Source organism: Marmota marmota, unplaced genomic scaffold (genome assembly GCF_001458135.2).
Source record: "Marmota marmota marmota unplaced genomic scaffold, marMar, whole genome shotgun sequence".
Classification (NCBI taxonomy): Eukaryota; Metazoa; Chordata; class Mammalia; order Rodentia; family Sciuridae; genus Marmota; species Marmota marmota.
Window position 1 is genome coordinate 13,446,764 of NW_026000240.1, and position 16,115 is coordinate 13,462,878.

Consider the following 16,115-nt stretch of genomic DNA (forward strand, 5'->3'; position numbering starts at 1 on the left):
ATTTTTTTTGAGCAGTTGTAGTTGTTATTTTGTTATTTATTTATGCTGTGCTGGCCTCAAACCTTGGGCCTTTAGCGTTGCTAGTCGAGTACCCACTGCTGAGCTACATCCCCAGCCCTGAGGTCTGTATTTTAATTTCAGTGTTTTTGTGCTCATTGGAAATATATATAAGAACAATTAATTTTTCTACATGTACCTGAGTCATGCGGCCTTGCTAAACTACTAATTCTAAGTTTTGTTATAGATTCTGTGGAATTTTTTATGTAGACAATCATGTCATCTCAAATAGGAACAGTTTTATTTCTTCCTTCCAATATGTATGCCCTTTATTTCCCCTTCCTTCTTGCTTTAGCTACAACTTCCAATAGCCTGTTGAACAAGGGCAGTGAGAGTAGACATCTTTGCCTTTTTCCCAATCTTAGGGGAAAAGCACCTTAGACTCAGTATTAATAGAAGGTAGCTGTAGGTTCTTTGGATACTGCTTTTTGCTGGTTTGATTTTTAAATTGGTGCAGCAAGTTAACTTAATAAAGAGGAGCAGTCCTGATGGCCTAGAAAATGGTCAGGTGGTTTGTGTGACTAATGGCTCCAAGGGTTTATTGTCCTCTCTCAAAATTTTTCTGCCACTCTGAATGAAATTTAGTAGTCAAACCCTTATTGTTTTGAATAAAGGCATTTAAAAAAATGAAAAAATCTCTTAAAAGGCCTAAGGTTTTCTAGTGCTGTCACTCTTACCTTTGTGCATAGTTTGTTTCTTTTCTCCTTATCCAAGCATAGAAGGCATGGGATGGGTGGGAGAAGAAAGGAGGCACAGATTTTGGAACAAACAGTGCCTCAGCTGGGCACCAGGGGGGTGCTAAGTGCCTTTTCTAGCTGAAGTACAGACAGGACTCCCAAAAAGGACCTGAAGCTTAACTTAACCTTTTAAAAAGTTGACATGATTTTTATATTAAATAACTATAATTTGAAAAGTACAAAGACTGCATTTGGGAGGTTTGTTTTGTAATTTGTTTCCCAATGACTCTGCATTTGTTAATGCCGCCTCCAAAGTGCACATTGTAGCAGCAGAAGCAGTCTGCTAATGATAGCCCTTTTGTCAAGAATGACAGCGTATCATTATTTTACTTTCAAAACGAGGAGATGATATAACACCACGTTATAAGAATGAAGCACAAATTATATTTCACAAAAAAACAGCTTTTACTTTCTTCATTTGGAAACATAATTACAATATTTCATATCTTCTCAAGTCTCACAAAAATGTCCTAAGTAATTTAGCCCATATAGACACTAAAAATTTAAAAAGGTTATTACATTTTTTGTTTGCAATTTTGCTTATAGAAAATTATTTTCAATTTAATGGCGTTGTGTGCAGTACCCTTACCATAGTTCATCTGGGGGTTCTGGTTTCCCCAGCTGAAGTCTGGAGACCATTCTTGTGGAACTATTATTATAGTTTTATTGTTTTGATTTCTAGATCATAATGAATATCATTTTTTTTCTTTTTTTGCTGAACTTCTAGAAAACCTCTGAAATCATTGCCTCACTTATTTCAACTTTTCGTCTTTTGATAGCTATGATTAATGTTATTTATTCTAATAGCTTTCACAACGTGAAGTTTAAACTATTTCTGTTTTGTGCATCAAACTACAAATATATTCTGTCCTTTAAGGGTTTTCTTTAGATTAAGGATAAGGCCCTTTTTTTAAGATGCGGGCAAGAACTGTGATTAGTAAGCAAAGGTTAAGGAGGAAAGTGTTTTGGAGTAAGCAATATAATTTTCAAATTGATGAGGAGGAACCAAAACTCTAGATGGGCAAAGGAATTATGATAAAAATACCCATCTGCTCTGAATTAATTGAGATCTCTTTACCCGGGTGAATTATTTTCCTGGGAGATGATAGTGGCTTTGAATGGGATCACAGAACCACTCTTTATTATCTTTGAGGACTCGTAGAAAGAGAATAGTACATAAACCCTGTTCCATGTATGAAATGCCTATAAATTATAATCAGTGAGCTTAATTTCAATTCCAGACAAGATTTTAGAATAGATTGTTAAAAGGTGGTTTGTGAGGCTATATTACCCAAAATGGTAACTCTTGGACCAATTTTATATTAACAGGCAGCATGTAGGTCTTGCCATTTCATTTTTTAAGACCCAGTAACTGTATTAGACATAGAATACATGGACTCTGTGAAGATACTTGATAAAGTTTGTAATATTCTTGAAGAAAGTGTGAAGAATTTTAGGCTGTTTATGAAGATAACTGGGTAGTTTAACAATCAGATGAAGAGTTGTACCTGGAATGGACTGAGTAATGGATCAGTGTTCGCCAGGGTGATATGACATGCTATGAAATTCTAGCCTCAGTGTTTTCATATCAGTGTTTCTAAATCAAAGCAATAGGTGGATAAAATGACTTATAAGGATCAAACTTGCAAAAGACACAAAGCTGAGAATTTTCTGGATGCCAAACTTAACAAATAAAGGTTGAATCTAGATATATATCTCATGATCTATGATCTCTCTATATGTTTAAGATTATATAAGAGAGATATTTACATTTATAGTTCTGTACTTGGATCTGAAAAGCCGAATGCTCACATCATAGAATGGGAAGTATTAATTTCAAGGAAGATGTAGCTTAATGTGGAAAAGAGAATAGTAGAAGAAGATTGGGCATGGATCCCAAGACAGCCAGGTCTTAAGAAGGACTAAGCAGGGAACTGAAAAGTCACTAGGCATAAGACAGTGACTGATTCCATTTTTGCTTTCTCTCTCTGGAGCCACAATGTTGCCTTGGCTTCTCTGTGCATTCATCTGCTCATTCTTCCGTCTCATTCAAGTACTGTGGCTTACTCTAGGTCTTGCACATGACCCTCTCCCTTATGGTTACTGCAAGGGTAACCCAAATGCTTGACTCATCAACACTTACAGACATAGTGGCTTATCCCAGCCTAGAGCTTGGTTCCTTTGGGTCCAGTGTCTAATTCTGGTTCATGAATCAACCATGGCTAGGCTGGATGGGTAGACAGAGTCTTAGTCACATTCCCGCCCAGAACAGCCAAGACTGTGGAAAGTGGTATCAGTGAGAAGGAAATGATTGGCATATTCCGTATAATGAGACATGAGGTTTGCACTGTAGTATTTTTTTTTAAAATTGTTTATCATAAAAGTTAGTTGCAGTACATAATAGCAACATAAAATTGCTAAAAGTAAAATGACCAATGTATTCTAGGGTAGTATTTGAAGATATTAGTAATGATATTACTACTGAGACTTTAGAATAAGGGATGTTTGAGTCCTCTCTTATTGTGTTATAAGACCAAAATATTCAATTCTGAAATATTCAGTTCTGAACAACATACTTTGAAATGCATAGAACCTTTAAACACACTCAGAAAATTATTGGGAATGAGAAAGAACTTCAGAAACATTGTATGTGGGAAGCAGTTTAAAGGGATTGGAGGTGTTGATCTGGAGAAGCAAAAGCATGACATATTCCAATTAGCTGTCTTCAAATATTACAGAGACCTTGGTGTGAAAGGCTGTTGGTGTCTGGGGACGTTCTGCATGGTTACTAGGGGGTACAAGGATTAGTGTATGCTCTGGGGTGGCAGATTTGGGGCAAACATGAGAAAAGGTTTCCTGAGAAACAGAAGTGGCAGAAATAGGGCAGCCTGCTTTGGAAAGTAGTTTCCCATCCTTTGGAATGTTGAAACATGAGCTGGACAACATCCAGGCTGGATGAACCCACCTCAATGAACCTGTTCAGAGACTGAACCATATTCCTTATGATTTCTTTCAAACCCCGATGTTTCATAAATCAGTGACAGAGGAGGGATGTAGGCACTCACATTTTGTATTATGATTTTTAAATTTAAGTTTTTATTATTAATATTTAAATTAGTCTACTTTTACTTATTAAAAATTTGTTATTACTCTCTTTCTGCTGACATTTGTTTAGTGGCGTTGCTAGGTGGTACCGCTTAGTTAAAGGAGCAGCTTCTGTTGTCTCAAGGGAGGTTGCATGAAGAATATAAGTACTTCTGAAATCATCCAAAAGTTGGTTTCACCTTACTGCCCTAGAGCAAATATTTTATGAATCTATCTCTTAACCCTCATGAAAAGTAAAACAAGCAGAGGCTGCTCGAGGAATCTTCATACTTGAGACTAAAAACTGACTCTTTCCTGACTTTACTGAAATGCCATTTTTCACTGGCCCTGTGCCATCAGAACCCCAGGCACAATTCATCTGAGGGAAGTAAGGGGATTTAGCTGACACAGAGGGTAGATAATATAATACAAATGTCTGGATACATAAATAGTACTGGTTTTAAGAGTTTTAATCTCAACTTCTCCACATATCATCTGGTTATTTAATGTCACTACTCTCCGTTTTTAATCTGAAAATGGGTATAATCATATCTATTAAGGGGACAAGAACTGGTCAAGGGAGAAGTAGTTAAGTTCAAAATGTTTTTCTATTTATAGTTTTGTGACAGACTGTTAAATTCTGTAAAAATCATAAAATGTTGAAAGTGAATAAGAATCTAGAGTGAATAAGAATTTCATTTGGTTCAATGCCATAATTTTGCAAATGAGGAAAATAAGATCTGAAAAAGCTAGGAGGCTTCTCCAGGATCAAAGAGATGATTGTTGGTGAAAGGGCAGTGATTTCTTCCAACTTTATGGAAAACTCATCTTAAAACAAGAATTATAGAGATGTTTTCACCATTTTTAGTTTTATTTTATGGAAAATATTTCAAGAGAAAATCTTTCCTAGAGATATCACAGAGACCCTTCTGTAGTTCCAAGACTTTTGTCTCTTTAGAGTCAGTATGCTAGGTTTTAAAACTTTATCCAGATGTGGGCGGTATTATTACTCCATGGTATAGGACAGTCTGTATTTACTTTTCTCTGACCAGTATGGTTGCAATATAACATCTACAGTTGAACTTTATTTTTCAGGGCTAAAACAATATCATTTCTGTAAATGTGTGTTCTATTTTCTAGATGTCTCCTGAAGAAAAGTTCTGCAAATACTGTGGAGTCAGCTATCTAATTCTTCATGAATTTAAGGCTATGGAAGAAAAAATGAAAGCAATGGAAAAAGAGATGAAATTTTACCAAGAAAGTGTAGAACGTGAAAGGAGACTTCAGGAAAAGCTGCAGTCGCTTAGCCGAGATTTTGAACAGTACAAAATTGACAGTGAATCCAAAACAGAAAGGTTGGAATGTTTTTCTTCTCTATCATTTATTTAGTTTCAAAGAAAGTACGGAAAACAGATTTTGATGTTTTTCTAGAATTTCCTTACCAAGTATAATTTACACTTGAATATAGTTGAGTGATCATTAATTATATTAATAGTTACTAAATATAATTATTAGTTTGAAGCTTTGTTCTGAGGAATGTATTTACTATCTGAATAATTAGAAACCAATTACTTTGGTAACTCTTAAGTTGATGGATCAATTTTTTTCCCATACATATACACATCTTATTTTTTTAGGAAGATTTATTTATTAAAATTCAACTTTTGATACCCAACATTTGTATTGAAATGGCTTTGGCTTTTAAAGCTTAATAGAATAAGGACTTTGTGTTTTGAAAAGAATACCAAGACATTAAAACTAGTACATGATTCTAAGTTATTGAAATTGGAATAAAATTGAAAAACAAGATGCTAATAGCATAGAATGGAATCAGCAATTTATTCTGTCTAAAGACCCATTGGTAATGAACTTATATAGATGCTTCTCCACAAGGTTTTTTGTTGGTGTTTTGTGGTCTTTCCTTTTTCCTATGAATGACAATTTTTTTTTTGGTTTAAAATATTTACGATTGATGCTAGTAAACCCTCAGTTAATGAATTTGGAGAATATCATGTCCATGTAAAAGTAGTTATATTTTATTATAAAATTTCATATAAAAGTATATAACTTCATTAATTGCCAAAGGAATCAGGTATTTTTTAGTCCTTTACCAAGAAAATTTGGTTATAGTTTCTTCAGTTTCAAATCTGAGTCATAAAATATTTTATAGTATTTGAGTGGGAAAATTAAACAAAATTAAAGATTTGAAATATTCAGTTTAAAAGTTTAAATTTGAAGGGTTTCTTCCTGTCAGGGATTCTTTTGCTTGGTGTTGTTTGCACTTTACTTTCTTTAGTGAAATGTTGTATTATGCATGTTGGATATAAGCACGTGAAGTAAAAACAACAAAGAAAACAACAGGCAGGAGAGTCCCTTTTTACCCCATGGTTGCCTTCTTACACGAGTCAAAGGGCACTTTGAATGGTTTGGTACATGCCTTTCTTGATCTTCATGGTGCCTTTACCTGTGCTGTGGGTACATTTCTTTGATTTGGCATCACAGCTTTGAGCAGCCTGGACTGTAAGGTAAGTGTGTAGTCAGCATGTGGTTCTGTGACCTGGCCACTCGGCCACAACCTGCTGCCCTTCCCTGTAGTGATGCTTTCTCTAGCACAACAGGCCTAAGATGACTTAGCCATTTCTCTTTTCAACCTGTATGTTATTTCTGGTTTTTATTACTGCATATAGAATTGGGACTTACATTCCTTTGAACATGTTTTTCCATGGGATAAATTCTTTTTTTTTTTTTTTGAAAGAGAGAGAGAGAGAGAATTTTTTTAGTATTTATTTTTTAGTTATCGGTGGACACAACATCTTTGTTTGTATATGGTGCTGAGGATTGAACCCGGGCTGCACGCATGCCAGGCGAGCGCGCTACCGCTTGAGCCACATCCCCAGCCCGGGATAAATTCTTAAAAGTGAGATTGCTGAAAGAAAGCCAGTGCTGCTTTCAAGTTCTGGTGCGGGCTGTGCCAGATTGCCTTGGAGAAGGCAGCATTAACTACATGCAGCCAGTAGCTCGTCAAGCATCCATTTCTCCCCATCTTATTGATATTGGTTTCTTAATTTTTCTCAGTATCTTGAGTGAAAAAATATTATCTCATGGTTGTCTTTTGCTGTTGCTAAGGAGGGTGATCACTTTTCATATTTAATAGGTATTTATATTTCTTCCTCTGTTGCTTGCCTATGTACGTAAATTGCCCAATTTCTATTGGATTGTTTATTTGTACGAATTTTAAATATATTATGACTTCATATATGTTGTTAATATTTTCTCAGAGTTGTTTGTCTTTTTTTCTTGTTTACTTTTGGCTGACTTTGTTTTCATTTGTAGAAAATAATATCCTGTGCCAAATTCTGGTCCATTAGAGTTCTGTGCCAAGTTCTTTTGGTTGCAAATAACAGAAACTTATTTTTAGCACTAACCTAGAAACAAAAAGGGATTTATTGGAGAAGCATGAGATGGTAGCTCATTGGTAGAAAGGAAGCACTCAAATACATTGGTTTTGAAAACAGACAGTAATAGAACTTGCTTGGGGATCTGGAGGTCTCTTTGGAGTGAATGAACTCCAGTTTTTCTTCCTTGCATTATTTCATCAAGATTGGAATCCCAGTAAAGGGTTTTGTTGGCTTCACGAGGATTACCTGACCATCTGTAACCCCTTTGAGCTGGAGGAAGGGGAAACCTTGACCTTGATTGACAGTTATGTGAAGACTTTATACAAGGAAGGAAAAGTTTTCACTAAAGAGAAATTAGACTCTTTTTATCAGAAGAAGAGGGAGTAGATTCAGGCAAGTAAAAACAACATATGTTTAAAAACTTAACAATATTATCTTGGAATTAGCTTTGTAATATCTTTGGAATTAATTTTCATATAATGTGGGGTAGGTTATTATTTCATGTTTGTTGTTGCTTTCCAGATGTCTGGTTTGTTATCCTAATATCATTCATTAAATTCTTTCTCTTTTCTCCTCTGATTTTCCGTGCCATCTATTCATTTCTCTTCTTGTCTATTTGTGGACCCTGCATTTTGTACTGTTGACTTACTGTCTGTCAGTGGGCCCATACCATACTTTTGCTGAGCAAATCTTTGTTTTGCTTTTCAAGTTGTCCTGGCTTTTCTAGTGTATTTTCTCTTCTGGATAAATTCTAGAGCCAATGCTAACCAGATTTCATAAAACATTTCGTGTTGTGATTTAGGCTGGGGTTAAATTTATTTTCTAGAGCAATTATATATCTTGAGAATTGATATTTTTATAATCTTGAGTCTTCTTATCCTGTAATGTAGTATTCCCCTCCTGACTATTTATTCAGAAGTTCTTTGAACCTCTCAATAAAAGTCTTTATTTTCTTGCATGTTCTGCATTGATTTAGCCCCTGGACACATAATTTCTGTTGGTATTAGGAATCAAACATTTTTCATTACATTTTCTAATTTTGTTAATGCTGTTGATTTTTATATATTTTGATTTTGTATCTAACTCCCTTGCTGAATTTTTTATTAGTTGTATGTTTTCCAGTTGATTTTGATGAATATATGTTATATATATTCATAACACACAAAAGCATGCACATTAAAATTGATATATCATGCAGATATACTTATCTTTTTATTTCCAATTGTTATATCTCCCCTCGCCCTTCTTCTTATTACTCTGGATTGGACATGTAGAACAGTATTAAATAATAAACCTGGAAGTTCATCTTTGTCATTATTTCTGATTTGATGTGAATTTGTACAATGTATTTCTGTGTTAAATAGGATGTTTGCTCTAAGTTTTTAGAAAATGTCCTGTTATCAATTTAAGAATTTCTCTTTTTAGTCCTAGCTCTTCCAGTTTTTCAAAAAATCAGAAATTGTAACTGGATTTTAATAAGTGCTTTTCTGTCTTCTGTTGTGATGGTCATATGATTTCTCTCCTTAATCTGTTTATATAATAAATAATACTAATGGGTTTTCTAATATGAAGGTATACTCACATTTTTGGTATAAAACCATTCTGGTCACAGTATATTCTTTGGGATTCCCTGATATTTATGCACGTGTTTACTTCCTTCATGATTATTGCCACAGATGAAAGTACTCTGTACTATTTTCTATAAATATTCTTTTAAATATATGTAATTTCTGTGATTATAATAAGCAGAAAAACTTTATCATTTGCCATAGATAGAAGGTCAAAAATAAATATGTAATTATTAAAATAGTTTTTGGTGTCTCTGTAAACACTAAAGTAATGTCCATACTACTGTGATGTGTGAAATAGTTTCTGAAGAGCTTTGTTCTTCTCATAGTGTTGGATTAATATGCTAATATATTACAGAAAGTTTTGAACTGTGTTCACATGTGAAGTGTCTGTAGTTTTATTTTTTATGGTGTCAAGACTGGCTTATACCAGTTTAATTTGAAATAAGTTAAGAGCCTTCCATCTTTTGTACACCAGACATTTTGAATAACATAGCATTGCCTGTTCGTGCAGGTTTGGTAGACCTCCGAGGTAAAAAATGTCTTGTGTCTTTTTTGGGTGGTCAAACTTTGATGACCCTTTGTGTTGACTCTGTAATTATTGTTTTACTTGTGGATTTTTACCTCCTCTTGAGTCAGTTTTGGAAATTCACATTTTTTAGACAATCAAGAATTTCACTTGGCATTTCATGCATCTTGGAATTTAGTAATATGTAGTATTTTCTTATTTAAAAGGTCATTTCTTATGTTCTCCCTTTCTTTCTTCCTTGAGTTGGTTATTTGTGTTTGGTTGAAAAAGAACCAAAGAGGGCTGGGGAGGGAAACTTTCCAAGGAAAGTAAACAGATTGTCCCTTTTATTGTCCTTTTCAAAGGAGCAGATTTGGTTTCATCAGTCAAACTGGTTTCTTTTCTGTTTGTTTTCTGTTTCTGTGAATTGGATTCCCCCTTTTTTCCTTCCTTCCCCTCTCTCTCTTCCCCTGACCCGCACCCCAGGGCTGGGAATTGAACCTGAGGTTTTGCATGTTTAGGCAAATGCTCAACCATTGAGCTAGATCTGCAGCTGTGTTTTCTATTTCATTAATTTATGTTCTTATTTGTATTCATTTGGAAACTTTTAATTTCTAGTTCTCTTGGTAGTTATGGAAGTGAAGTCTTGGTTAATTTACATTCAGTCTCTTAAAGTTATCAAGTTTTCCTGAGGTGACAAGAGAACCACAAATCTTTTGATAATAGTACTCTATTTTCATTTACTTCTAAATTAGATAAAAGTTTATAGTTTTTATTTTTTAATTAAAAAAATACTTGGAAGAATGCTTTTATATTTCTCAATGGGTAGATTTTTGTGGCTACCCTTTTATTTACATCTGTTTTCTTCAAGTGTGGACAGAGAATATAGCCAATTTTGGAGAACTTAAGAACTTAATATACAGTGAATTTTTGGAAATATTTCATAGATACTTGAAAACGGTACATTATGGACATAGCTTTTTAGTAAATCCATCAAATTTCACTGGCAAATTATGCTATTCAGATTCTATAGACCTTACTTTTGCTGTTTCATGGACATGTGGTGTCTTGTTGTTTTTTCAATTCCCTAATGACATGACATTGAACATCTTTTTACATGCTCGCCATCTGTATATCTTCTTTGGTGAAGTGTTTATTTTGCCCATTTTTGAATCAGATAGTTTGTGTTTTTATTATTGATTTTTTATAGTTCTTTGTTCATTTTGGATAGCAGTCCTTTGTCAGAAGTGTTTTTGCAAATATTTTCTGCTGGTTTGTGGCTTGCCTTCTCATTTGTTGGACATTGACTTTTACAGAGTCGAGGTTTTGAATTTTAATGAAGTCCAGATTGTTGAGTCTGTTGGTGTGTGCGCACCATGCACTCTCATCAGCAGCTGGGACGCCCTGTGTGGCGAAGTAGACCTTTCACATCATCAGAGTGGCACACTCATGGCAGGCGGATGCTCATTTCAGAGAGCTGACGGGCCATAATATGTCAGGTTAGTGTCTGAGATAGTTCTGTTTAGAATTTAATTGGTTTTAAATTTTAACTTTTATTTTGAGATAATTGTAGTTCAGACATATTCATAAGTAAGCCTGGAGGGCCTGTGTTCCCTTCATCTAATGGTGAATCTTGTATCACTGAAGTTTCCTTTTGAAACTCCGGTCATATGACTGTTAGCTTTTTTGTTATCATCCCATAGTTCCAGAAGGCTTTGTTATTAATTTGTTTGTTTTCCCGTGTATTTTCTTTCTGTTCATATTGAACAAATTCTGTTGATTTCTTTTAAAGTTTCTGTTCTCTGTCATTCACTGTTCTCTTTCATCCAGTGAATTTATTTCAGTTATTGTATTTTTTACTTTTTAACTTTCTATTTGTTCTCTTTTTGATTTCTATATTTTCTTTTTTCTCAAGAGAGTTTGTAAAATTTTTTTTTCTTTTTTATTTTTGAGACAGAATCTCACTAAGTTGCTTAGGGGGATGAGGTAGCCTCCAACTTGCGATCTTCCTGCCTCAGCCTTCTGAGCTGCTGGGATTATAGGCTTGTGCCATCATGCCTGGCTGTAATTGAATCTTAAAGCATTTTTGTGTTGGCTGCTTTATAATCCTTGATTCCCATCATCTGATTCATCTCAGTGTTAGGTCTATTAATTTTCTTTCCTCATTAACATTGTGATTTCCTGATACTGACTTGATAAATGTTTTTCAGTTGTATCCTGGTTATTGTGGAGGTTACACTATGAGACTCTTGATCTACTTAACTGGTAAGGCAATTTTTTGTGGTTGTTCCTGTAAGCATGTTTCTGGAAGAGATTAGTGTTTGAGTTGGTAAACTGAAAAGAAGATCGTTCTCATCAATATGGGTGGACATCTTCCAGAATGTTGAGGACTTGAGTAGTGTGAAGAGGCTTAAGAATGGTGAATCCGTTCTTCCTTCTTGAGCTGGGGGACATCCACCCTCTCCTGCCCCCAGACATCAGTGCTTCTGGTGTTCAGGCCTTTGGACTTGGACAGAGGTTTCCACTCCCTGGTTTGCAGGCCTTCAGTCTTGGACTAGAAGCACACTGGCTGCTTTCCTGTGCTACCAGCTTGCAGATGGCAGATCATGGGACTTTTTAGCTTTCATAATCATGTGTGCTAGTCCCTCATAATAAATCTCTTTCTGTATATCTCTCCCCATCTGTCGTCTTGTTCCTGTTTCTCTGGAGAACCCTGACTAATGCAGCACATGTGTATGTCCAGTTTCCCACTGGGCCCCCTGACACTGCTTCAGGAAAGGTGAGGCCCTGACTCACTGCCTCATATCAGATTGGTGGAGTGGAACTTCCTCTGCCCCCTCAGTCTCACTTATACCTTTCTGGCAAAAGTAGGTCACCAGCTTGCACTGCCTGTCTCTCTGTGGGGGATGCAAGATCAACTCCCTGCTGCTAAACCCACTGTTATCAGGAGGGCCGACCTATACTGTTTTGTTGCTGTGGCTTAGGGACAGGAACTTGGCTCTCTGCATCCTGCTGGCATTGAAAGATGGGAGAGGTGGAGCTAGAGTGCCCCCTACCCCTGCTCCCAGCCACTTCGGGTAGGTCCCACTGACACCAGGGATGCCGAAGCAGAGTATTGAAAGTCTGTGTCACCATCTAATTCCAGCTTGCTGACACTATACAGGGCTGGAGACTCCCCACGGAGACCTGCTGATGTGGGCTTGGGAGTGGAGGTGGGACAGCAGTGCTGGCCAGGCCTGTTAGTGCTTTGTTCAGACTCTGCTTCCAGGTGAGTATGGAGGTTTAGTCCCACTGGCTCACTGACCCAGGAAATGAAGGAAACTGGAGAACTCACCACTACCACGTGTACCATACTGCTTCATCTCAGAGCAGGTTGGGGTGGAGCCTCAGCTTCCCCATGGTCCTGCTGACACATAACTGATGGGGTAGTTGGAGCATCTTCTGCTTCTGCAGGAGGGAATTAGCTCAGCTCTGGCCGAGCCCCACCACCCCCATACCATTCGGGAGACTTGGAGGGCACCATTTGTTCCCATGCACCAGGGATGGGGTGGCACAGAAGGCAAGTCCCTTACTCACTGGGTCTCCCTGGGGGGGCTCCAACTCTGGATCAAGGGGCAGCGTTTTAGTTGCATTAGCTTGGAGGATGGCAGATGTTGCCAAGAACGCTCCTGTCTTCACTTGGACAGCCAGTGGATCAGAGATTTCTTGGAACTTTTTTTGGTCTCTGGCGATTGGTGGTTCTGGGTCAGAGACTTCTACAGCGCCTTGTCTGGCATGTATGAGAGACAATAAGGAAACTCAGGAACTTTGTAGCCTTGGTGTTTCTTAAGTCCCCAAATTCCCAGGCCTTCTGTCACGCTTTTCCCACCTTTCAGAGTCTTCCTGTGCTTGTCGTGTTGGTGTTTCTCCCACATCAGCTGCAGACCAAAGTCCTCAGGTACGGAGCACACTGTTTCCTCCCTCCTTGTCTCCGTGGTGCATGCGCACAGTAAACAGAAGCTGGCAGATGTTTTATGATTGGTATAAATGATGTTTATGTGAGTCTCCTTGTTACTAGATTTGGCAAGGTGTGGGGATTGGTATTTGTTCAGTGATATCGATAGCCCTATGTGTACTTGTTATCTCTATTACCTGTATAGGTTTGAAAGCCCTTCCATGTAGCAGTGTAATGTTGCTATAGCAACATGGTTACCAAAATAAGACATTTTTTTTCTGCTGTCTTTTTAAAGGCATTCTTTTCCCTCAAGCTTTTTAATCCTGATAGTTTGAAGCCATCATTTATTGTATTTATTGTCCCACCTTGAGTTTTCCTTACTTAGTGTTAGTTATTGTTATAATAGATAAAATGCATTTTTATGAGTTGAATCCTACAGTTTTTATCAGGCTGTATCTAATCCACGTAAGAATGAGTGACGTAGGGTGACCAGTGTGGGCTCTGCCATTGCTGAGCCCCTGACCTCACCTTTTCACTTTCTGGACCTTGGTTTCTTCACCTGAAAAACCATCAAAGAATCAGCCATTTCCCCAGGATTCCGTGCACATACCCAGTGCCTGGAGGAATGCTCCCTCACCTTCCTTTTTCCCTCTTTCCATGTTCATCAATTAAGGTCAGTGGTATGCTGGTGCCTTTGTAAACACCACAACATTCGAACCTACCTCCAGCCTCTAAACACTGACTAACACCACAAGGAAACCCTGGGTCCGGGAAGTACTGCACCTCAGCTCTAGAAATGAGTTCTAGTTTAATTGGCATTGTAAAGTGCCTGACCTGACTTTGACTAGGCCCACAGCCTGTGTTTTTGCTCAAAGGAGTAGAGGATTATATGGAAAGTACAACTTTAGAATGTGATTATTTTATTTATCAGACCCCTCTTTCTTTACAAAAAAGATATGATGTGGTTTAAAAGGACAAGATGAAATTAACATAGGAGGGAGGGATCAGACAAAACCTGAAAAACTAAATCTGTCACCCCCAGTGGTCAATGGTTAAACTCAGCTTTCCTGCTGGTCCTTCTTTCTATCTGAGCTCCAGGGGTCGCCATGCTGCCAGCTTTTTGCAGGCCTGGTAGTGGAGTGTGCGGGGTGGGGGTGGGGGCTGGGAAGGTGGGCTTTAGTTAATTTGTTTAAGCAAGGCTGACTAAACACTAGAGGAAATCCACAGAGGAGAGCTGTAGGCCCTGGAGAGGACTTCCCTCTGACAAACAGCCAGACCCATGATGCTGCACTGAGGTGGCTGTTCTTGGAGGGGGCAGCAGAACTATTCTAAAGCTCATAGCCCCAGTTTCCTGCTGTCCTCATCTCTCTACCTCCCCTCGCTTGCTTCATGTGCACCCAACTTGAAATAACAAGTCAGATGATTTTTATTTGTTGCAGATTTAAATTAATACATTTTTAAAAAGGTGTGCAACTTGGTTTCTTCTTGAATTCTTTACATATTATTTACTTATTTCTAAATGGGAACAGTTTTCAAATTGGAGACAAATGTATCAGTTCATTGACGAGCAGCAACTCCTGCTATAGATGGTTATGCAAACACAAGGAGATTAAATAATGATGCTCATACAACTAGTTAAAGTCTATCTCTTTTCTATAATATTACCATTTGGATTAATTGAAGAAACCAATAAATATGGCTCAGGCAAACTATGGCAAAGTAAACATGCTGTCATAGGAGGCCTATTCTGCAAGGGAAAGGCACACCAGATGTTAAACCTGGTCTTGTTGGACTGAAGAAACCCAGTTATTTAAAAAGCCAGTGTTTAAGACAGGCATAATGGCACATGCGTGCAATCTCAGTGACTCAGGAACCTGAAGCAGGAGGATAGCAAGTTCAAGGCCAACCTCGACAACTGTGTCAAAATAAAAATAAGAAGGGCTTTCAATCTTCAGTACTAGAGGAAGAAAAAAAAATAAAAGGTGGTATTTAACAAGAGAAAAGGGATGGCTGAGTTGGCAGAACTCTCAGGGAAGCTGTCTCTGGAAGCAATGTGAAGAACTCAACAGGAAATTTCATATATTATTGGCCTTATATTAAAATAAAGTGAAAGCTTAGTGCAAATGTGAAATTTTTTTCATCAACCAAAAAGGCTTCACATCTGAAATGGCTAATTTTGACATCCTGTTTGTCTTTGTAGTGCCCCCGGTCCAATTTAGTTCATTGAGTCCCGAAGTCCACTGACACCTCTATGTCTTCATTCTTTTCTGTTCATCACAGATGTGATGTTTTGTTGTGTCAGCCCCTCATGACAATGTCTTAAAGTTCCCCTTTGCATGATTATTTCATCATGTCAGCCTGGAGAACCCCTCAGGTGGGTGACTTTAGCTAAACCTACTCTTTGTACTGGTACCTGGTTGCTAGGAACCTGGCACCAGCTATTATTTCCTCTTTCTACAGTATTTTCATCTTTTGCTGTGAACTTCTTCCTTACCAACAGCATTTCTTCAGGACTTTGCAGACAAACTAATGAGACCTGGACTCAGTCCAGGACAGCTTCATGTTCTCTTCCTTCTTGCGCCAGCCTGGTCTGTACTTTCTCCCTCCATTTCTCAGCCCACTGTGATCTTGCTCTACTCATCATTTTAAAGGAAAGATTCTAATTCAGGTCACCAATGATTTACATGGTATTAAATAAAAAATATCTTCATCTTTCCTGACTCCTTAGCAGCACTAGATATAGTATTTTACTTCATTATTCGTTTTTCTCCCAGGAAGTCATATTGTGTTTTTTGTGTGACCTCCTGTGATGCCATTGCTTCTGTTCCC

General features: G+C 37.4%; 1 protein-coding gene across 9 annotated transcripts in view; it reads left to right on the top strand.

The window, feature by feature from the left end:
• Lekr1 (leucine, glutamate and lysine rich 1) overlaps positions 1–16,115 on the top strand; it is a 171,438-nt gene that overhangs the window by 10,329 nt on the left and 144,994 nt on the right. For all 9 annotated transcript variants that reach the window (XM_048794265.1, XM_048794266.1, XM_015486937.2 and 6 more), the window contains one exon: positions 5,019–5,233. In XM_048794265.1, the coding sequence (XP_048650222.1) occupies positions 5,019–5,233 (215 nt within the window). The remainder of the gene's footprint in view (positions 1–5,018; positions 5,234–16,115) is intronic.